Raw genomic sequence first — 25,000 nt, forward strand, 5'->3', positions numbered from 1 at the left:
AACCACAACAAAGTGAATAGATTATTTTTTTGCTGTAAGGTACTGAATCACGTGACAATAAATGAATAAAGGAATCTATTAAAAAGTAAATATTAAATGAGATTGCTTACAATAATTGTTTTACAATATAATGGTTTGTCACCTTTTTAATTTAAAGGACCTTACAATTGATTTTGATTGATTAATTAGGCCAAGAAATGATTTGGTCTCAGAAACCCCCCCATCTGAGGGGATCTTTGATGTTTGATGTGATTTAGTTCAGAATTCCACGACCGTCTATATGCTGTATTGGGAATTAAAAGTGGAAGAAGTGAAACCTAGGATCAGAATAGTCATTCTTATTATGTTATCATTGGGTTAACTTCAAGTCAATGACATATAGGCCTGGTGGCCTGAACAGAATTCTAAGACACACCATATTATTGACGGCTTGAAAAACCTTGCACGGCTACTCAAGAGAGCCGGGATTACCTTCGGTATACAAAACGTGATTATTAGCTCATTAAGTTTAAGCGTGTTCATTGATTGATTTAGTGAGAATCTCAAGGCCGCCTCCTGAGCTCTCCTCTCTCCCCACCTGAGCTCTCCTCTCTCCACACCTGAGCTCTCCTCTCTCCACACCTGAGCTCTCCTCTCTCCACACCTGAGCTCTCCTCTCTCCACACCTGAGCTCTCCTCTCTCCCCTCCTGAGCTCTCCTCTCTCCACACCTGAGCTCTCCTCTCTCCCCACCTGAGCTCTCCTCTCTCCACACCTGAGCTCTCCTCTCTCCACACCTGAGCTCTCCTCTCTCCCCACCTGAGCTCTCCTCTCTCCCCACCTGAGCTCTCCTCTCTCCCCACCTGAGCTCTCCTCTCTCCCCACATGAGCTCTCCTCTCTCCCCACATGAGCTCTCCTCTCTCCCCTCCTGAGCTCTCCTCTCTCCACACCTGAGCTCTCCTCTCTCCCCTCCTGAGCTCTCCTCTCTCCACACCTGAGCTCTCCTCTCTCCACACCTGAGCTCTCCTCTCTCCACACCTGAGCTCTCCTCTCTCCCCACCTGAGCTCTCCTCTCTCCACACCTGAGCTCTCCTCTCTCCACACCTGAGCTCTCCTCTCTCCACACCTGAGCTCTCCTCTCTCCCCACCTGAGCTCTCCTCTCTCCACACCTGAGCTCTCCTCTCTCCCCACCTGAGCTCTCCTCTCTCCACACCTGAGCTCTCCTCTCTCCACACCTGAGCTCTCCTCTCTCCACACCTGAGCTCTCCTCTCTCCCCACCTGAGCTCTCCTCTCTCCCCACCTGAGCTCTCCTCTCTCCACACCTGAGCTCTCCTCTCTCCACACCTGAGCTCTCCTCTCTCCACACCTGAGCTCTCCTCTCTCCCCACCTGAGCTCTCCTCTCTCCACACCTGAGCTCTCCTCTCTCCCCACCTGAGTCTCCTCTCTCCACACCTGAGCTCTCCTCTCTCCACACCTGAGCTCTCCTCTCTCCCCTCCTGAGCTCTCCTCTCTCCCCACCTGAGCTCTCCTCTCTCCACACCTGAGCTCTCCTCTCTCCCCACCTGAGCTCTCCTCTCTCCACACCTGAGCTCTCCTCTCTCCACACCTGAGCTCTCCTCTCTCCCCACCTGAGCTCTCCTCTCTCCACACCTGAGCTCTCCTCTCTCCACACCTGAGCTCTCCTCTCTCCACACCTGAGCTCTCCTCTCTCCACACCTGAGCTCTCCTCTCTCCACACCTGAGCTCTCCTCTCTCCACACCTGAGCTCTCCTCTCTCCCCACCTGAGCTCTCCTCTCTCCACACCTGAGCTCTCCTCTCTCCCCACCTGAGCTCTCCTCTCTCCACACCTGAGCTCTCCTCTCTCCACACCTGAGCTCTCCTCTCTCCACACCTGAGCTCTCCTCTCTCCCCACCTGAGCTCTCCTCTCTCCCCACCTGAGCTCTCCTCTCTCCACACCTGAGCTCTCCTCTCTCCACACCTGAGCTCTCCTCTCTCCCCACCTGAGCTCTCCTCTCTCCCCACCTGAGCTCTCCTCTCTCCACACCTGAGCTCTCCTCTCTCCCCACCTGAGCTCTCCTCTCTCCCCACCTGAGCTCTCCTCTCTCCCCACCTGAGCTCTCCTCTCTCCCCACCTGAGCTCTCCTCTCTCCACACCTGAGCTCTCCTCTCTCCACACCTGAGCTCTCCTCTCTCCCCACCTGAGCTCTCCTCTCTCCCCACCTGAGCTCTCCTCTCTCCCCACCTGAGCTCTCCTCTCTCCACACCTGAGCTCTCCTCTCTCCACACCTGAGCTCTCCTCTCTCCCCACCTGAGCTCTCCTCTCTCCACACCTGAGCTCTCCTCTCTCCCCACCTGAGCTCTCCTCTCTCCCCACCTGAGCTCTCCTCTCTCCCCACCTGAGCTCTCCTCTCTCCCCACCTGAGCTCTCCTCTCTCCACACCTGAGCTCTCCTCTCTCCACACCTGAGCTCTCCTCTCTCCCCACCTGAGCTCTCCTCTCTCCCCACCTGAGCTCTCCTCTCTCCACACCTGAGCTCTCCTCTCTCCACACCTGAGCTCTCCTCTCTCCCCACCTGAGCTCTCCTCTCTCCACACCTGAGCTCTCCTCTCTCCACACCTGAGCTCTCCTCTCTCCACACCTGAGCTCTCCTCTCTCCACACCTGAGCTCTCCTCTCTCCACACCTGAGCTCTCCTCTCTCCCCACCTGAGCTCTCCTCTCTCCCCACCTGAGCTCTCCTCTCTCCACACCTGAGCACCCCTCTCTCCCCACCTGAGCTCTCCTCTCTCCACACCTGAGCTCTCCTCTCTCCACACCTGAGCTCTCCTCTCTCCACACCTGAGCTCTCCTCTCTCCACACCTGAGCTCTCCTCTCTCCACACCTGAGCTCTCCTCTCTCCACACCTGAGCTCTCCTCTCTCCTCTCCACACCTGAGCTCTCTCCCCACCGGCCAGCGTGGTGAGAACAGGTTGAGAACATCAAGGTTTAGAACAGAGTTTTCACCTGCTTGCAGTGCCAGGTGGGTGGTGTTTTAATATCATGGAACTATAGTGACCGTGTCTTGTGGCCAGGCAAGCTAAACCTCATGTAGACATGGGTGTGTTATAAGGCAAGCTAAACCTCATGTAGACATGGGTGTGTTATAAGGAGACAGGGAGTAGTTGTAAAATACTTTTAGGGACATATTGTAATCAAACCATTTAAACTACCTTACTATTGCAAACTATAGTTAAACTAATAATTGAACTACGTAAAATAGTAATATAGCAACATGTTGTTGTCGTCATCGCCATCCTCACCTTAAATAATCATAATTGCAACTGTTTTACTTTTATTAGTCAAATAAATTGATATTGAACTTATTTCTTTAATATTTAACATAGAAAAGGAAAAACAAAAACATTTAAATCCGTAGGCTGAATCAGTGTAGTCGACACAAACAAAACCATCAGCTACAGTCAAACACCTAACAATAGTTAATAGTTTAGATGACTAAAGTAAATATAGATGAATAATCATGAAATTTGATATATATATTCTAAAATAACACCTACCTTTCTATGTCAAAATCCAGCTGGGTTTAGAGTAAGAATGTGGCTATGGGCGTTCCAAGACAAACATAGTGACCGAGATTGGCTTGAAACGTCATTTCAAATAATAGAATATTGGAATAATCCATCCTTATTGGTGTACTGCCTCCTCGGCACTGGTCACTGGTCCTGGTGCATCCATCAACGCATGACACAAGAAGCATGTTTTAACGAGCCTTGGCTCCCATGACGGAAAACGACATTTCTAATGTGGGTCCTATGGAAAATGTAACTTTTATGATTTAATGATTAGATCATTTATTAGCCTATAGTTTATTATCTCTCACAGGAGGGGATCCTGGTCTCAGCTCACAGACAGCATTCATAAACAACAGTGTTCTTTATGCATAGTTTCAGACAGGCCCACCTTAAATAGATAGTAAATCGACAGACTAACAGTAGATCTTATGTGTCACGTGTAAGTCTTTTCCACTGCTGACATGCACAGTATGTCATTACAGCTTGCCACCATGAATAACGATAAGAACACGAATTATACTGTACAACAACTGGATGCACAATCACAAGCGCATATTTCATATTTCCACATATATATCCTGACACTATCTTTATGAAACTCAGAGTGCTGATTTCCCTGCAGACTTATTTTCCTGCTGCCACTATAATCCATGTGACAGTCATATGATTGAAGTTGTAGGGGGCAAGCTAGAAGTTGTAGGGAATAATGAGTCTGTAGTATTGTGCCAGTGGGTTTCAGACATACTGTACAACAGCTATACATGGCGTGTGAGTCTTTTGGGGTGTCCATTGGGGTGGGGGTAACTAAGTACTTCAACTCAACTATTTAGTACTTTAATACTTCTTGAATTGTGTAGAAGTGCGCGCACACAAAGGAACACACGCACAGAACACTTTGCTCCACCAATTAGTTGGTATAGGTGTATAATTGGTGTCTGGCAGTGTGGCTACATGAGTAGAGCTCCGGACTCATAATCGGAAGATCACCGGTTCGAGCCCCGGTCAAGGCCGTTGTCGGAAAGTGGTGTGGTTGTCCAGCAGGGCGCACTCTGTCCTCTGGACTAGTCAGTAACAATGCCCCTGTTATGGTGATAGGGACACCGTACAGCTGCGAGTGCCGTCCTTCGGATGAGATGTTAAACCGAGCTCCTGGCTGAATTCGGTCGTTAAAGAACCCAGGACACCTATCGCAAAGAGTAGGGGGTTCCCCGACGTTCCGGGCCAAATTCCCAATCAGGTCTCTGACATCAAGGCCACCTAATCCGAATTAATTAATTGGCTGATATAAATCCCTGTCTCCTGAGCCGTTCAGCCATTGTGTAGTGTGATGTGATATGTGAAATATACGCTTTTTAAACTGTACCTATATTTTGATTATTGTTGGGGTAAGAAAGTTCCAAATTCCATAAATCAAACTCATTAAGAATGTATGTGATCATAAAAATCCCATATTGCGCCTGAGAAGTTATCTCATTGCTGAAGCTAGTTGGTGACATCACTGTAGATATATTTTTCAGAGTACTGTTCTATCATAGTAGTTCTACGTTTACTTTAAGTGAAAAATAAATTGGCTATTAGACCTCTACCCCTGTCCAAATGTCACACTGTCAGGCGGATCGAGCCCGGTCTGGTCTGGCCCCCCGCGCTGCACGTCTGAGGGCTTATTATCTTAGACGAGGCGCTGGTAATATCCCTGTGACTAATTAGGCCGAGGTGTGGTCGGTTCATACAAGGATATTTGTGTTCGCAGTGCTGATTTGAAGCACATTTTGCATGGGTCTTATGTTTTATTGTATTATCTGGGTTGCTGTAAACTGTATCCTAACAAGGGAAACATATTGAGCCTGATGCTATCCCTCTCACCGCTGTCACTGCTGCGGAAGGAGATTAGTCACACCATGGAAGGAATTATTGGTTTCCGAGATAATCTCTGCCACCCCCAGCTTTCCATTACAAAGACGGGTTTAGATGAATAACAATACCTTTCAAAACCTGATGTCTTTTTTTTATTGATTAGCCTATTATTCTTATTGAGATGATCTTTGATGCACCCAATTTTTCCCACGACAACGACAGTGTTGGTTAAATTCTGATGAATCCTACAGTAAGTCCTTGATATCTTTCTGTTAGGGGTGTAATGGTACACAAAAACCACGGTTTCGGTAGGGGTTTTCGGTACAGTGGGACAGTGTTGGTTAAATTCTGATGAATCCTACAGTAAGTCCTTGATATCTTTCTGTTAGGGGTGTAATGGTACACAAAAACCACGGTTTCGGTAGGGGTTTTCGGTACAGTGGGGGAAAGTTTGGCTTTCCATGTTCCACTCAGGGGTGATGTAGTGTGCAGTAACTAATTGTACTTGTAGGGCTGTCAACGAATATTCTATATTAAAATTAATAATCAAATTATATTAGATTGTGAAAAAAACAGCCCCTGGTGGGCGGTCGTGGTTATCATACCGTTGTATTTGTTCGGTACACAGCCGCACTGAACCTAAGGTCCAGTATTGAAACGGTTCGGTATGGATATGTGTACCTTTACACCCCTACTCTCTGTAGATTATTCCTATTGAAATAGTCCCAACTAACTTCCCTTCACAAAAACAGCTTAGGTCGGATCCCGATGGATCTCGAGGCCTGCTGACTTTGAATTGATTAGCGGCGTGTATTGATTGATCGGTGCTGCTGACTGTGAGCGTGGGCGGTTTTGGGAGATGCCATCAGCAGCTCAATTATCTGCTCATTGATAGTTAAAGATCTCACGTCGTCAGGTTGGTCAGCCGGCCGTGACGAGGGCCTCTTCCACTGACGCCCGCCCGGCGGGTTGCAGGCTCGGCTGGGTAATAGACAGCATCGGATCAAGGTCATCAATTGAACTCACTCGGCTGCACTTATTTAACACCTTGAGAGTTCTGAACAATATAGACTTTTAGACTGTTGGTGTGGGATCACTGGGGGCGGGGGGGGGGGGGGGGCTGTGAAGCCTATGATTAATTTTCTCTATTAGGAAGATCAAACATCCATCCATCCATCATCCAGCCATCCATCCATCCATCAACCAACCCATACTTCAAGCATGTGTGAAACAGGCAGAAAATCTATTTGTTTTTATTTTCTTTCTGACATGTTGCAAGGCTTCTTGTATCGGATTTTAGACATTGAGAGACATTGTTTGATGCTAGTACCTTATGTATTTTTAGACAAGTATTGACCTGATTTCCTTTAAGACCACTGTCTCTGCCTGTTTGCTTTCCTACCTGTCTCTCGGCCTGTTTGCCTTCCTACCTGTCTGTCTTCCTACCTGTCTGATATCCATTAGGTTCGCTCTGTCTGTCTGTCTGTCTGTCTGTCTGTCTGTCTGTCTGTCTGTCTGTCTGTCTGTCTGTCTGTCTGTCTGTCTACTCTGTCTGTCTGTCTGTCTGTCTGTCTGTCTGTCTTCCTACCTGTCTGTTGGCCTGTCTGATCACTGTCTGTTTTCCTACATATCTGTCTGTCATCCTACCTGTTTGTCTGTCTGCATGTCTGTCTGCTTTCCTACCTGACTGGTATCCATTAGGATCACCCTGTCTGTCTGTCTGTCTGTATGTCTGTCTGTCTGTCTGTCTGTCTGGCTGTCTGTCTGTCTGTCTGTCTGTCTGTCTGTCTGTCTGTCTGTCTGTGTCTGTCTGTCTGTCTGTCTGTCTGTCTGTCTGTCTGTCTGTGTGTGTCTGTATGTCTGTCTGTCTGTCTGTCTGTCTGTCTGTCTGTGTGTCTGTCTGTCTGTCTGTCTGTCTGTCTGTCTGTCTGTATGTCTGTGTGTCTGTCTGTCTGTCTGTCTGTCTGTATGTCTGTCTGTCTGTGTGTGTGTGTCTGTATGTCTGCCTTCCTTACCTGTCTGTGTGTCTGTCTTCCTACTTGTCTGTCTGTCTGCCTGTCTTCCTACATTTCTGTCTGTTTGTGATGTTTCCTTTACATTTATATTATAATATATATATCATATTTTATTTATTGATGTTTTAGCTCATGCTCACACAGTCTGGGTAGCAGAAGGTACATTGCGTTGTCGGTGTACTTACTACTTAAGAATAAGAGATCAGAGAGAGAGAGAGAGAGAGAGAGAGAGAGAGAGAGAGAGAGAGAGAGAGAGAGAGAGAGAGAGAGAGAGAGAGAGAGAGAGAGAACATGCCTGCATAGGTCTGTCTGAGAGAGGGGGATATCCTCAGATACCAATATCCTGTGTTAGCCCGGTACCGGTATCAGTCTGATATCTGACGCCAGTATCGATATCGACGCTTCCCTAAAAGAGCTACACTCACCTGATGTGATCAAAGTGCCACTACAGCCCTATTAAGTAGAACGCCTTGAGGGGAAATTGTTTTTTGACACTTGACGATAAGCCCGGCGCGGAAACGTTTGTCTTTTCCCCTGAATGATTAATGCATGAGGAGAATATTATTAGTATAGTTTGGGAGTGCAGAGGTTAGTCATCATTGTTATGTTAGAGAACGACAGGCAGTGACAGAGATTAGGGGGGAGATCAGAGCGGAAATGAAGAGTCACCTTTATGTACTGAGAACATTTAGCTTTGAGGGGCACGATGAAAATGATGAAGAAGGTAAAGTGTGTATTTGTCGTGCGCACATCGCTCACGTACACAAAGGTAAGATGTAAGAGCTCCCGAGGAACGATACGTTAACTCACGTCTCAGAGCCGATATCTCAGTGCAGGGAAACCCAGCACTTTCCTTAACCCTTTCACTACCACACTACAGAAGGTTAACCTTCTGTAGTGTTGTTGTGAAAGGGTTAACACTTTGTCGTGTGGCAGTGAAATGGGTTAACCTTCTGTATTGTCACAGTGAAAGGGTTAACCCATTGGTAGTGTGGTAATGAAAGGGTTCAAAAAAAGAGCCACATTTCAGGGAACATTATAATCTGTGTTTTGGGCACATTGAGCAGTCAACATGAAGTTTAATCTGAAGTGTGTTTTAGCCTTTTGAAATCAAAGCCTTCGTTAATGCAGACCGAAATCAGCAAGGACAATGCATGACAGTAGCAATATTGTATACAACAACTTCTGTGCTGCGTATTTTAGACTCTTACAGTTGGTAGGTAATATATAAATAAAATAGACAATAATCATAATGGTCTTGTTATGCGCAATGTGCTTGTTGTGGCACTGTTGATGTATCTATGACGTATATCTACGTATCTCATTAAGCCAAGAATATGTCTGGCTAACTATAGTCCACTTTTAGACCAATCAATTCATCTGATTTCATATTTCTATATTGTGCGTCTCTGGACATTCAGCATTGTTTGGGTGATACTAAATATGTAATAATGTTTGGCCTAGAAGCAGGCTACATACATCTAGCCTTGACATATAGCCGGACATGGAGAAATTGCTATCTTGCAGCCGGATCGTTTTCTCCTGAACGCACGCCGAGAGGATATTGGTATCTATCTCCTTGTCTGACTCTGGAGGAGATGGGAAGCGCATTTCCCATAATGTCCGTGTGTAGTGTACGTTATGGAGGCATGTTCCTGTGAGCTGGAAATAACTTTACTGGACAATAACCTGTATTTTGGACTGGAGTACATTCTGATCCTTTACCAACCCTGCTCATGTGAATAACACTGTGAAGACTGATTGACTGATTGAAAACTTTATTAACAGATTGCAGAATGGGTACAATACAGTACAGCTACAATACACACAATTGTTAAGGGGATGCAGACCAGAGAAAGACTTTGGTCTTGTTTACATCAGGGTCCCCCATTTTCAATTCATCATGACAGAGGACAGAGGGCAGTGGCTGGCTGCATCGGGACATCGGGACAGGGGTAGGAGTAGTGTCAGCAGCAGAGGAGCTCTGGGACAGGGGTAGTGTTAGCAGCAGAGGAGCTCTGGGACAGGGGTAGTGTTAGCAGCAGAGGAGCTCTGGGACAGGGGTAGTGTTAGCAGCAGAGGAGCTCTGGGACAGGGGTAGTGTTAGCAGCAGAGGAGCTCTGGGACAGGGGTAGTGTTAGCAGCAGAGGAGCTCTGGGACAGGGGTAGTGTTAGCAGCAGAGGAGGAGCTCTGGGACAGGGGTAGTGTTAGCAGCAGAGGAGGAGCTCTGGGACAGGGGTAGTGTTAGCAGCAGAGGAGCTCTGGGACAGGGGTAGTGTTAGCAGCATAGGAGCTCTGGGACAGGGGTAGTGTTAGCAGCAGGGGAGGAGCTCTGGGACAGGGGTAGTGTTAGCAGCAGAGGAGCTCTGGGACAGGGGTAGTGTCAGCAGCAGAGGAGCTCTGGGACAGGGGTAGTGTTAGCAGCAGAGGAGCTCTGGGACAGGGGTAGTGTTAGCAGCAGGGGAGGAGCTCTGGGACAGGGGTAGTGTTAGCAGCAGAGGAGGAGCTCTGGGACAGGGGTAGTGTTAGCAGCAGAGGAGCTCTGGGACAGGGGTAGTGTCAGCAGGAGAGGAGCTCTGGGACAGGGGTAGTGTTAGCAGCAGGGGAGCTCTGGGACAGGGGTAGTGTTAGCAGCAGAGGAGCTCTGGGACAGGGGTAGTGTTAGCAGGAGAGGAGCTCTGGGACAGGGGTAGTGTTAGCAGCAGGGGAGCTCTGGGACAGGGGTAGTGTTAGCAGCAGAGGAGCTCTGGGACAGGGGTAGTGTTAGCAGGAGAGGAGCTCTGGGACAGGGGTAGTGTTAGCAGCAGAGGAGCTCTGGGACAGGGGTAGTGTTAGCAGCAGAGGAGCTCTGGGACAGGGGTAGTGTTAGCAGCAGAGGAGCTCTGGGACAGGGGTAGTGTTAGCAGCAGAGGAGCTCTGGGACAGGGGTAGTGTTAGCAGCAGAGGAGCTCTGGGACAGGGGTAGTGTTAGCAGCAGAGGAGGAGCTCTGGGACAGGGGTAGTGTTAGCAGCAGAGGAGGAGCTCTGGGACAGGGGTAGTGTTAGCAGCAGAGGAGCTCTGGGACAGGGGTAGTGTTAGCAGCATAGGAGCTCTGGGACAGGGGTAGTGTTAGCAGCAGGGGAGGAGCTCTGGGACAGGGGTAGTGTTAGCAGCAGAGGAGCTCTGGGACAGGGGTAGTGTCAGCAGCAGAGGAGCTCTGGGACAGGGGTAGTGTTAGCAGCAGAGGAGCTCTGGGACAGGGGTAGTGTTAGCAGCAGGGGAGGAGCTCTGGGACAGGGGTAGTGTTAGCAGCAGAGGAGGAGCTCTGGGACAGGGGTAGTGTTAGCAGCAGAGGAGCTCTGGGACAGGGGTAGTGTCAGCAGGAGAGGAGCTCTGGGACAGGGGTAGTGTTAGCAGCAGGGGAGCTCTGGGACAGGGGTAGTGTTAGCAGCAGAGGAGCTCTGGGACAGGGGTAGTGTTAGCAGGAGAGGAGCTCTGGGACAGGGGTAGTGTTAGCAGGAGAGGAGCTCTGGGACAGGGGTAGTGTTAGCAGCAGGGGAGCTCTGGGACAGGGGTAGTGTTAGCAGCAGAGGAGCTCTGGGACAGGGGTAGTGTTAGCAGCAGAGGAGCTCTGGGACAGGGGTAGTGTTAGCAGCAGAGGAGCTCTGGGACAGGGGTAGTGTTAGCAGCAGAGGAGCTCTGGGACAGGGGTAGTGTTAGCAGCAGAGGAGGAGCTCTGGGACAGGGGTAGTGTTAGCAGCAGAGGAGCTCTGGGACAGGGGTAGTGTTAGCAGCAGCAGAGGAGCTCTGGGACAGGGGTAGTGTCAGCAGCAGGGGAGCTCTGGGACAGGGGTAGTGTTAGCAGCAGCAGAGGAGCTCTGGGACAGGGGTAGTGTCAGCAGCAGAGGAGCTCTGGGACAGGGGTAGTGTTAGCAGGAGAGGAGCTCTGGGACAGGGGTAGTGTTAGCAGCAGGGGAGCTCTGGGACAGGGGTAGTGTCAGCAGCAGAGGAGCTCTGGGACAGGGGTAGTGTTAGCAGCAGAGGAGCTCTGGGACAGGGGTAGTGTTAGCAGCAGAGGAGGAGCTCTGGGACAGGGGTAGTGTTAGCAGCAGAGGAGCTCTGGGACAGGGGTAGTGTTAGCAGCAGAGGAGCTCTGGGACAGGGGTAGTGTTAGCAGCAGAGGAGCTCTGGGACAGGGGTAGTGTTAGCAGCAGAGGAGCTCTGGGACAGGGGTAGTGTCAGCAGCAGAGGAGCTCTGAGACAGGGGTAGTGTTAGCAGCAGAGGAGCTCTGGGACAGGGGTAGTGTTAGCAGCAGAGGAGCTCTGGGACAGGGGTAGTGTCAGCAGCAGAGGAGCTCTGGGACAGGGGTAGTGTTAGCAGCAGAGGAGGAGCTCTGGGACAGGGGTAGTGTTAGCAGCAGAGGAGCTCTGGGACAGGGGTAGTGTTAGCAGCAGGGGAGGAGCTCTGGGACAGGGGTAGTGTTAGCAGCAGAGGAGGAGCTCTGGGACAGGGGTAGTGTTAGCAGCAGCAGAGGAGCTCTGGGACAGGGGTAGTGTTAGCAGCAGGGGAGCTCTGGGACAGGGGTAGTGTTAGCAGCAGCAGAGGAGCTCTGGGACAGGGGTAGTGTCAGCAGCAGGGGAGCTCTGGGACAGGGGTAGTGATATAGATAGATATATAGAGAGAGAGAGAGAGAGAGAGAGAGAGAGAGAGAGAGAGAGAGAGAGAGAGAGAGAGAGAGAGAGAGAGAGAGAGAGAGAGAGAGAGAGAGAGAGAGAGAGAGAGAGAGAGAGAGAGAGAGATAGATAGATAGATAGATAGATAGATAGATAGATAGATAGATAGATAGATAGATAGATAGATAGATAGATAGATAGATAGATAGATAGATACAGCAGATATATAGATAGATAGATAGATAGATAGATAGATAGATAGATAGATAGATAGATAGATAGATAGATAGATAGATAGATAGATAGATAGATAGATAGATAGATAGATAGATAGATAGATAGATAGATAGATAGATAGATAGATAGATACAGCAGATATATAGATAGATAGATAGATAGATAGATAGATAGATAGATAGATAGATAGATAGATAGATAGATAGATAGATAGATAGATAGATAGATAGATAGATAGATAGATAGATAGATAGATAGATAGATAGATAGATAGATAGATAGATAGATAGATAGATAGATAGATAAGATAAGATAGATAGATAAGATAAGATAGATAGATAGGAGACCGAGAGAGAGTCCATACTGAGGGAGTTGTCTTTTATTATGCACATCTCTCAACACTGAACAGCTTTACACACAATCGTTTAGTTTTAACAGAAAATAAAGGAAGGCTTGTTGTTTTTTCTTCTACATCATTTCTTTGAGGCTGAATTCCCAGGTGTACGATCACATGATCGCATGATTAGAACCTTTGCGAACCGAACATTCAAGTCACGATATCACAACGGCTATACTGGGCATCGAAAGCTATAGTGGTCGAATTCTAAGATAGGACGATTAAAAAATGAAAACTCTGAAATGGTTAGTAGTACATCACAAAGCCTCAGTGTCTTCCGACGACGCCGCTCTCAGAAGACACGTTCAAACTTGTTTCTCTGCGAAGTGTCCCTTTAATAAGCCATGAGAGGAAGTAGCGACTGTCCCGTGACGCTACTGTTGGCTCTGCTGTGTTGTAGTGGCAGGCGCGAGGCTGATCAGCACAGCGGCGCCCAAATCCCAGTACAGCACTCCTTCTCATATATTATTCAGCACCTTCAGACGGCTGCACTTATGTCATGCTCAGGTTGGCTTCCTCTCCAACAGCGTTCCCACCTCGGGTGCATGGCGCCGTGTGGATATGGGCTGCTGTGATACGGCCGTTTCATCAACCGTTTTATTAAAGGGGTATTTCAAGGATTTTATTGCGAGGAGGACTTGTGATAATCGGACATGAAACGTACCAACGTGTGCTTGACTTTGATCGTCACCGGGGCGATAAGAGAGGAGACCGTATTGTACGTTTATAACTTGCTATTGGGATAGCACAGTTAGATGTTGGTTAGATGTTGATAGCACATTTATGATGAATTGAGAATAGGGGACCCTGATGTAAACAAGACGAACGTCTTTCTCTGGTCTGCATCCCCTTAACAATTGTGTGTATTGAGCTGTACTGTATTGTACCCATTCTGCAATCTGTTAATAAAATTGTCAATCAATCAATCAATCAATCAATCAGATGGTGCAAATGTAAGGGGAGACCATCTGTGTGATCTCTCAATTTAATTCATGTTCGGCTACTAGATTGAGAAGTAACGGTTGAATCACTGAATCCTTTAGGTTTAGAGTTAGTAACGGTTGAATCACTGAATCCTTTAGGTTTAGAGTTAGTAATGGTTGAATCGCTGAATCATTTAGGTTTAGAGTTAGTAATGTTTGAATCACTGAATCCTTTAGGTTTAGAGTTAGTAATGTTTGAATCACTGAATCCTTTATGTTTAGAGTTAGTAATGTTTGAATCACTGAATCCTTTAGGTTTAGAGTTAGTAATGTTTGAATCACTGAATCCTTTAGGTTTAGAGTTAGTAATGTTTGAATCACTGAATCCTTTAGGTTTAGAGTTAGTAACGGTTGAATCACTGAATCCTTTAGGTTTAGAGTTAGTAATGTTTGAATCACTAAATCCGGTTTCTCTCAAACCTCTCCCACGGTAAATACCCCAACATTTTCACAAATTAGACCAAGGATACCCCAGTGAGATAAGGTATTTTCCTGGGCGCCACTGTCTGATACGATTTTTGCTTTTAAATTATTTGTATAATTCCATTACTGTCTCTATACTGTGCTCCACTTTGAGGACCACTGCTTCAGACAGAGAGGCATACTGTTGTTGTGCTGTGTTGTTGATGAGGGACACTGCATCCTGAGTGTTATCTCCATTCATAATTGAAACCAGTAGAGGATGTGTACTTCCAGGTGGTGCATAACATTCACACACTTGGAAACATGGATTGGTGATAAAACTGAAAAGACATTTTACTGTTTGAAAAAGGATGTACAAATAACTTTTTTTATTTGAGATGACTTGTTGAGTTTAGAAACATTTCCTTACCACTGAGAGACAGTGGTTCGCAAAAGGGGTGTGAGGACCCTTCAGGGGTCCTTTAGTGGGGTTCAGCTGGTCTCCGGCAAAATGAGGAATAGTCTTATATCAGTCAATGATAAATGGCTGCATTTATATAGTACTTTTATCCAAAGTGCTTTACAATTTGTTCCTCACGTTTGACCCATTCCCTCACACATTCCCACACCGACGGCACAGTGCCAACCTGCTCACTGGGAGCAATTAGGGGTTAAGTGTCTTGCTCAAAGACAGGGAGGAGCGGGAATCTAACCGGGAACCTCCGGATTACCAGACGACCGTCTCTATCTCCCGAGCCACTGTCGCCCCGATATTAGTATTATCGTATTCACACGTTCAGTTGATCAGTACGGATGACTATTCTGATCATAGGCTCCACTCTCTCCATTATACCGTGTGGATAGTCACAGAGTTCTTGACTGAAACACGTGTCTCTTCAGACAGACTTCCCCCCCCCGGGAGAAAATCCTTTCAAACGGGGGTCCTTGACGCGCAACAGCCTGAGAGCCGCCGCGCTGTGATAATCTTATACATGAATTCAAATTTAAATGTGTAGCCCAGCGGGGCGGCGTGAGACACGGGCCAGGTTCCCCGTGACGCAGCATATTTACTTGACTGCATCTGTTTGAATGTCTCACGGCGATGATGTAACGGAACGTGAAATACCTCGAGCTTGAAAATACCTCAGGTTTTCTGTAAATGGCCGCCGCGGCAGTGGCATCGGAAATCCATAAGTTATCACGCTGACGAGATGCCTCTGATTGCATATTGCCCGGGGGCGAGTTGACGGAAGTGAACTCAATCCCCCTTTTTCAAGGCAGTAATCATCGATACGAGTATAAAATATAGGGTTAGAGAAACAAGGCTGAAATAAGGTATTCCTCGAGCGTTAACTGCATTCGGACTCGGAAGGTGCAGACAAGGACTCAGACTTGTTTTTTTTAAATACTTTATTTCTCAGTTTTCAGTTTACTAATAGACAAGAACAGACGTACAAAAAGGAGGAGACAGAACAAAAATAAACAGACATAACAAAAACTAAAAAGACTGCCAGACAGGAAAATAAAATAACAGTGTGACTTAACTCAAAGCATTACAGTGTGTTGTATAGCCAGGTGTTACAAGGTGCAGGTCAAACATGAGATATACAGGGGTGAGTCTCTGCAGAATGCAGTTATTTGTCCTTCAGAGTTCAGATAGTCAATGAATGGGCTCCATATGTCCGAAGACCTGTTGTGCTCTTTGGATCTGTAATAGCGGATCCTCTCCATCTGTATGATTGTGATCATTTCATTGAGCCATTTCTGGAAACACGGGGGTGTAGGTGATTTCCAATCGGTTAGAATAATTTTTTTTGCGGCTACCATGCCGAGCATTAGTATCTGTTGTTCCTCCCTCGTGTACCTTAAGGCAGTCTCTGAACACCCAAAGAGTGCCAACTCTGGATCAGGGGGAATGTCCTTTCCATAGACCCTGGAAAACCACTGGAATATTTCACCCCAGAATTTTTGTAAATGAGGACAGAGCCAAAAGAGATGTGTTAAGGAGCCCTCTGCAACTTTACACCTGTCACATAATGGAGAAAGAGATGGATAAATTCTGTGTACAGTAGTTTGGTCTTTGAATAGTGGAGTCTATGGATGACTTTAAATTGAATCAATTTGTACCTAGCATTGATCGAGCAAGTTTGGATTCTAGTCAAACCTTCATTCCAGGTGCTCTCAGACACCTCGAGATGCAGCTCAGTGGACCAGGCATCTCTCAGATGGTCAGTGGACACAGAGGTGGAAAACAGGGACACAAAGCGAGATATCAGGTGTCTGGAGTCTGGAGGAAGCTTCAGGAGATCATAGAATGGGCAATTCTCTGGCATGGTTTCAAAATGTGGATTTTTTTCTTTGACATACAGTAGTGTCTGATTTGGAGATATCGAGAAAAAAAAGTGGGAGTTAGGGATGTTAAATTTAGTTTTCAGTTGGTCGAATTATGCAAACTGTTTGTCTATGTACAAGTCTCCAAGGGTCGTGAGGACTCAGACTTGTTAATTGATAAATACATTATTTTTTTGCCCTAATCATTTGGCATACTATATTGATGGCTAGTGCATTTGTTTGGCTATTGTGTCACAAAGTAAATAAACTCCCTCTGAAATGGTGACCGCTGTGTCATTTATGTTTAATGTGGACCTTTTTTTATTTGTATGTCAGCTCTTTGACTGCCAGAGTGGAGTGGACTACTCAACCTTGATGACTTGGACTCAGACTCGGACTAGAGTAATGGGGACTCGACTCGGACTCGACTCTGGCTCTTGTTTGGTGACTTGAACACTGGGGACTCGAGACTCGACTCGGACTCGAGATCCAGTGACTCGACTACACCACTGCCGTCTGTTTCAGAGAGTTTCCTCAAGTCGAAGCGGAACGACATCGATTCTTCTGCGTCTCTTTCATACATGGGAGGATGTTAGATCTCCTGTTTGGAGAAGAATAGATCGCATCTCAATTTCTGTTCAGCGACCCCAAACTAATGAAGTAATGATCTAATTGTCTCTATTGTTCAGTAGAAGTAACGGATCGATGCGTAGCTTTGTCCAATGTTTAAAGACAGACTCTTTAATGCCGTTGAGGCAGAAGAGCCCTGCTTGGTGTGGTTTTGTGTCGGTCCGACGTGTGGGTTGGAATTGAGTGGTGATAGCCTCTGCCGAGAGAGGGTTTGAGAAATGCACAGTATACATAATAAGCTATTGTAATAATAATAATAACTTTATTTATATAGCACCTTTCATACATGGATTGCAGCTCAAAGTGCTTCACAGCAAATAGCATAAAATTAACATAGGCATAAAATTAGCATACAGTTGACACTGACAGAATAAAAGCAATGCAGAAAGTGCAGCCATAAGAATAGGCATAAAAGACAATAAAAGTAGTGCAATGCAATGCAGAAAGTGCAGCCATAAGAATAGGCATAAAAGACAATAAAAGTAGTGCAATGCAATGCATAAAGTGCAGACATAAGAATAGGCATAAAATAAGTACAATAAGTACAGTGTAGCTCGAAAGCATGTGAACCCCCCCCCCCCCCAGCCAGTCCCCCAAACACCCCACACATCAATCCCCACCACATCCCCATCCAAGACACACACCCTGACAAAGCATTTGTATAGCAATATATGTACATATTATATTACATACATATTATAGCTATATATGTAGCTTATTATAGTGTGAATATTACAGATGCTACCTTTAACGTACTCAGGATCTGTATCTTGCATTGAGAAAGTGGTATCTGAGAATCCCTACTCAGGTCGGCTGTAATGAATCCAACCACTTTTCAAGGTTTAATTTGTAGCAACGGGTACCTTAATCCGGTACTTTTAAGGGTATCGACTGAATCACGTCAGTAACTACCGAGTACCGATTCACGTGATGATCAACCGGTGCCACATTTCGGTACTGTGAAAAAAGAGATATATATATTTTTTAAGTCCGATGACGTCAATGTTTTCGTTTAACCGCGAAACGAAACCTATGAAGTGTGCCGCACGTTCACGTCAACGTTCATTTCATTTCAAACCTTTATTTATACTCGTGAAAGCACTGAGGTTTCCCTCATTTACAGTGATGACGTTAGTGGTTATTACAGTGTGGTTACACTTTACAAAGCTAGATGCAGACAACGCTCGCTGCAATATTATGTATTATATATTAACAAATTGTTCTAAATAAATAATAATAATAATAAACAATTAGAAGTTTGGACTAATTTTGTACAACTGAGATAGGTCAAATGTTTTAGACTAAAGTACAGAAAAAAGGTACCATTGGGTACCGGTATCGATTCACAGGGGTTCAAATGTGAACGGTACCCAACCCTAGTAATTCGTCAGGTAATTAAAGAGAAGCGTAATATATTCCCCCTGGTCATATATAGACGGGGTCTACTGACATTTAACACGGTTGGTTATTGTATTTGTGTGAGTTAAAGGCCATGCTGCGGCGATGACATTATGCGGGGATATCTAATGAGCTTGATGGGCTTAACAGGGTGAATAAGTTAACTTTGCAAATGCCAGAGGGCTTTATTATGAAATCAATGCTTGAGTGTTCTTCCATCGATTGTGGCGTGAACCGGAGAGCTGGTAAAGGAAATAATATAATCACGGGAATGACCTCGAAAAAAACTCAGAATTCAGCATAGCTGATTATTCAAGATGAATCAATGCCAATTAGATAATCCAGCGCGGTGGGCGTTAAAAAATGTGGCCGATTGGAGCATGTGCCCGTTCTGCTTGCAACAACGCAGCTCTTTGTCCCCCCCCCCCCATTGAGCCATAAGAGCACCAGCAATAAGTCACCGATGACCTTTGTGAACTAACTAGACAGTACCTATATCAGATTATTTTCACAAACAATTTAGTAGTTCGGTTTGTCTCTTGTTTTAACTTTTCACTAACAACATTTTCATTGTGAGCGATCTGTGGTGCTGAATTTCCCTCGGGATCAATAAAGTATACTTCTATTCTATTCTATTATTATATAATATATAATATATTACAATGTCTCTCTGTCTCTTCCCCTCTCTCTCTCTCTCTCTCCCCCCACCTTTCTCTCTCTCTCTCTCTCTCTCTCTCTCTCTCTCTCTCTCTCTCTCTCTCTCTCTCTCTCTCTCTCTCTCTCTCTCTCTCTCTCTCTCTCTCTCTCTCTCTCTCTCCAGCCTGGCTGCGTCTAAAGAGGCCGCAGCGAGGAAAGCAGCCATCCCGATGCCTCCCTCTGAGTTCCTCGACAAGCTCATGGGCAAAGTGTCTGGTTACGATGCTAGGATCAGACCTAACTTCAAAGGTAGGCGTACACCACAGAGACACAGGCGGAGAAGGCAGGAATAAGATAAGATAAGATAACATATTCCTTTGTTGATCGATCCCCTGGGAGAAATTCAGGCTCAGGAATGTAGCCAAAACTAAATGTAGACGCTTTGAAGTGATTATTGTCTTTTGTACTTAATTGTCTTTGTGAAAATGGTTTCGATCCGGTCTTAAACATGAAACAAGAGCATTTTTGCATCTACTTCATTCCTAAAATGAAAGTTCAGTTGTTAAATGTTCTAATGATCTAATTGTGTAATTGTTCTTACACTCTAAAAAAACTGGGCTGTGTCAGTTCCATCGCGTCCCAACGTGTCGACGATGGAGCACGTCTTGTGTTGCTCCACACGCCAACATGTTAACGTTAAAAGATTGCGTGTAAATCATGACACAGGTCAATGGATAAAAGAAACGCGGGACGCATTGTTTATTTCTTTCAGTCCAACATGTGGCAGGACGCGTTGAAATTGACACAACCTTTTTTTAGAGTGCTCTTTGTATGACAAGTGTATGATTGACAGTCTTGTCAGTTTTTTTTTAACCTTCTCAATGTCTCTCGGTTCTTCTCAATCTACTGATTTCTTTTGTCCAATCCGTGAACAGTGGGGAACAAAGGTAACTCCGCCCATTCTTGACCAATCACAAAGAGAGAATGAGGCTGTTAGTTCATGTGTTTCTCTTAGAGGCTCCTCCCCCCTCCTTCTGTACACAGTGTGTCCTTCTTTTAGCTTTGATAAACAACCAAAAGGCTAGAACATGTACAGTAGCTACCACGATATGGCATCATCGTGATATTCTATTGGGAGGATTTATGAGTTATCATGGTACTGTAGGTAGGCTAGGTATCCTCACAGTATCCCGAATGTTTGTTTTGGTGGTTCAAAGGTAATGTGCCTCTCCTGGAAGCGTGGTGCCTAAAATAATAATTATTCTTGTGATGATGATGCTGATGATGATGCTGATGATGATGATGATCATGATGATGATGATGATGATGATGATGATGATAATATTCAGTAACCTCTCCCGGAATGGAAGCCCCCATAAAGACACATGTCAGAGGTTTCTTTTATTTAACTACTTCCTGTTAGGAGTATATACTGGAGAGTTGTCATTCAGTGCAATGGTAAAGAACTGTGGCAACCCTCCAAATTAGTTATTTGTGCTAAAAAAGAAACAGATTGAACTCTTATTATATTTGACCAAAATGTCCACCAAACTATTTGGAGCAGGCATGAACATCATAGCACAAGCATGTTGCATTGCACAAGAAAAGGAAATTGGCTTTGGTACATGGCAATGCTATTCTAAACTGATGCAGTGGGTATTCAATATCACATGCAACCCTCCATCACAAAACACTTTTATGCAAAACAGTGAGATCAGGGGGAGCGGGGGTTTGACTCGTGATTCTTATTAGCGTATAAATGGTTTGGGGTCAAGTTATTCATACATCGCTGCTTTCAGATAAAAAGAACCATGTAATTCCATAGGTTAAGGTATCAGGAGTCAAGAAAAACAACCTTATGTATTTCCATATAGGGTCACAAACCTTAGGGAGCTTTCATACCTGGGTTTGTTCCTAATGGTCCAAATCACTGGTGAAATAGTTTTTTAATTGGTTAAATTCTTTTTTTCAGTACATCACAGATCAACCTTATTTTATAAATCAAACCTTATTTTTATAAACAAAAGTAATTTTGTTTTATGTCACTGGACACCAATTTGGAATTCCTCACAAACAGACCGAATCTTGTTACACTTAGGGTTAATATTTGGTATTTGTATTTTTTTTTTATTATATTATTTGGTTATTTTGAACACACTTTCCAAGAGAAATGAAGATCTTGATCTCGCACATATGGCGGCATTTGGAGAAATATGGGGGAAACCATGGTGCGATTGCATCCTCGCTTCAAGCAAACCACTCCGGGGGCGACTTAGAAGTGGATCGAGATCACCTCATACAGGGAGTAGGGTCAAAGTTCACCTCCTCACACAAATTGAAACGCTCAATTATCTTTTTCTTTTTTTAAACTTAAATTTGTATTAACATTTATAGACAAACAACACTTAGACAATACTTACAATGACATCCATAACACAACGATGCACTAACATGGGCCCCTTGAATATGGCTGCGTTCAGCCTCCCAGACCCCCATAAGAGGGACCCCCCCCCCCCCCCTCCCGCCATCCACCCCCTGAAATAGGGCTCCCCCACATCCCAGGTCCGTCCCACGCGGGGCCGAGCACTCAGCGACACGGGTCCCTCGAATTTAATTGGGCCAGGCCCAGTAGAGGAGAGAGGGAAGGTACTCCCCCCCACCGAGCCAAGCCCGCTACCTCCCATGCCACCAAGCACCCCACCCCATGCACTACGACCCCACAACATACAAGACCCCACTATCCCGGGCACGCTCAATTATCTTACTACCGTATATAAACACTGTGGTTGTCTCATTAAGTGGGATATAACTGTTTGTGTGCAGGACAGAGTAGAGAATGAGCGGGTTGTTAAGAACGTGTCATTAAACCTGCCGGTGTTGCAAAAACAACAGAAACGACTCATCCGTTCCTAAACTAACCTCTCTCCTCTCTCTCCCTGGCTGAGGCCAAACCGGTAAACAGGAAACAGTTCCACTCGCCACTGTAAACCCGATGTGTTGTGTTTTCGCGATTTTAGCGGAACGGTTTTTGTTTTTCAATTTGACTCCCCTTAAGCGTCTGCCGCAAACAATTTAGAAGGCCATCTGTCGACCTTTTATCAAAACCAACATCCTAAATGCCGCTCCCTGGCAGTTATTTTGATTTATGGAAATATCTTTTTGCCCCCCCTTTTATTCTAATTCAGTGTAATATGAAATGAAAGAACAAAAAACGAAAGTGCAATTTCTTTTCTGCTCTCCAAAATTGCATTAGAGATGCAGGGAAGTAATCAAACGGCTCCGATTGATCTCGGCGAGCACTCTAACGGCCCCCCCGGACAGAAGACGCACCTTGATCATTTAACATAACGCCGCTATACAGTTACTAAATCGGTGTGATATTTTTTTCCAAAGTCGTTTCCGGAAGGATCCGTTGAATAAACCATGGCCCCAGAGAGGCTCCACCCAGGGCCGTTCTGCGACGCATCGTAGAGCCGTGCGGCTTCCAGGAGAGACGAGGACATCTTTTATGTAATGCGACTATGCTAATTGTGGCCATTGTCGCGGGAGACGGGCGGATGTGGAGGTTTGACGTGTCCTGTCGGGTCAAGAGAGAGTGGCGTAGCGTGAGCCCCTGACTCGCCCATTCATGCCGTTTCCTTTTTTTATGTAACCCTCCCAGTTAACCAGCGAGCGTGTTAATCGCTTTCTACTAAAATAAGCAGCTTGTCAGCCCCCCGTTCCTTAATAAAGTTTGAAAGAGAGTACCGTGCACAGAGAGAGGAACGCAAGTGGGCAAAATGGAGGGTTGTAAGTAATAGGATGAAATATATAACAAAAGAGAACAAAAAAAACACCACAGAATGTTAGATCTGGGATAAGGACGTGTCACACTGCGGACATGCCCGGGACTCCGTCTTGAACGTGGGAATTCTAGATCTCTTGGGAATGTTGGAATGTCAGAGCGAGAGTGTTAATAACACACTCCTACGCAGAACGTTGGACGATGGTCCACTGTCAAACATCTCTGCCCAAACAGGAAGTCAACTAACCGGTGCTACCTTTTATTATGTCCCCTTAACATATTCAATCAAATAACATCATATTATTGTCCCGCCCCCCCCCCCCACCCCCCCCCCCCCCCATATGAGAACTGAGAAAATTAAATGGTGTCTGTGTATCCTTGTCCATGGAAACGATCATGAAAGCATTTTGGTCCAGCTATAAGGCGCTCGTGGCAGAGCTGTTTTGCAGGCCATGTGACGTACTGTAGGAATGTGCAGCGTTAAGTCCCAACGGAATGCCAGCGTTTTGATTTTTTGTTGACTTTTGTTTCTCCTTTTTGGGAATGTGGAATGATAAGACCATAGTGACTTGAACTGTGAAAAAGAGGCTGAATTTATTTCCTTTTTAATTTTCTATTTTCTTTGTATTTACCCGACTACTAAGCTCTTGCTGGGGGTGGGGTTGGGGGGGGGGGGGCATCACACACCTCGTCAAATTAGCAGCAGCCCTGTCAGCGTGTGGGGCTGCAGTGACTGTCTGGGGACAATGGGATGGGAAGAGATGAGATTTGCCTGAAGCTATGAATGTGCAGCATGAGAGAGGAATGACACTGATCATCACGGGGCCCACTGTGGGAGACTGATTGATTAAGCAGCGTTCTCCACCCAGCCACTGGAACAGGGAAGAAAAATCTCATATTCCTGACACATCCAGGACATTCCATTTATAAACCATTAAGTTATTGTTCTCTTTCTTTCTTTCTTTCTTTCTTTCTTTCTTTCTTTCTTTCTTTCTTTCTTTCTTTCTTTCTTTCTTTCTTTCTTTCTTTCTTTCTTTCTTTCTTTCTTTCTTTCTCTCTCCCCTCTGTATTTCTCTCTCTCTCTCTCTCTCTATCTCTCCCGCTCAATTTTTTTAATCATTCATTTTCAATAACCCAATCGTTGCAATTGCTTTGAAAGCACTCACGTTCCTCACATGGTGGTGAAGGTCGAGGTGGTCATAATAATTATCGGCCTGCTCCTCCCTCCCTCTCCTGGCCTCCCTCCCTCCCTCTCCTGGCCTCCCTCCCTCCCTATCCTCCCTCGCTCTCCTGGCCTCCCTCCCTCCCTCCCTCTCCCTCTCCTCCCTCCCTCCCTCCCTCCCTCCCTCACCAATGGCTGCTCCTGCTCTTTTATATGCAGGCCTTGTTTACATGCCAGTGGTCTGGGAAACAAATTGGACTCCTTTCACCCAGACATGCGTGCAGGCAAACAGGCAGACAAACAACCAGGCAGGCAGACAAACAACCAGGCAGGCAGGCAAACAGGTAGACAAACAACCAGGCAGGCAGACAGACAAACAACCAGGCAAGCAGACAGACAAACAACCAGGCAGGCAGACAGACAAACAACCAGGCAGGCAGGCAGACAGGCAGGCAAACAGGCAAACAAACAACCAGGCAGGCAGGCAGACAAACAACCAGGCAAACAGACAGACAAACAACCAGGCAAACAGACAGACAAACAACCAGGCAGGCAGGCAGGCAAACAGGCAAACAAACAACCAGGCAGGCAGACAGACAAACAACCAGGCAAACAGGCAAACAAACAACCAGGCAGGCAGACAGACAAACAACCAGGCAAACAGACAGACAAACAACCAGGTAGACAAACAACCAGGCAGGCAGACAGACAAACAACCAGGCAAACAGACAGACAAACAACCAGGTAGACAAACAACCAGGCAGGCAGACAGACAGACAGGCAGGCAGGCCCCCTGTAATCTACTGGCCCTGGTAATGAATGCCCTAAAGGCAGAGAGAGAGAAGAGAGAGAGAGAGAGAGAGAGAGAGAGAGAGAGAGAGAGAGAGAGAGAGAGAGAGAGAGAGAGAGAGACAGGTGTGACTTTCAGAATTGTGATGTCTGTGTGTGTGTGTGTGTGTGTGTG

The 25,000-nt window shown here is 46.0% G+C and overlaps 1 protein-coding gene across 1 annotated transcript in view; it reads left to right on the forward strand.

Annotated features, from left to right (window-relative positions):
- Nucleotides 1-25,000, forward strand: part of glra1 (glycine receptor, alpha 1) — a gene marked incomplete at both ends in the record, with an annotated part of 232,178 nt that overhangs the window by 73,078 nt on the left and 134,100 nt on the right. The window contains one exon of the mRNA XM_084332128.1: nt 19,275-19,405. Within this exon, the coding sequence (XP_084188254.1) occupies nt 19,275-19,405 (131 nt within the window). The remainder of the gene's footprint in view (nt 1-19,274; nt 19,406-25,000) is intronic.

This window comes from Notolepis coatsorum, assembly GCF_963971535.1.
Source record: "Notolepis coatsorum genome assembly, chromosome: 16".
In the NCBI taxonomy this organism is placed as follows: Eukaryota; Metazoa; Chordata; class Actinopteri; order Aulopiformes; family Paralepididae; genus Notolepis; species Notolepis coatsorum.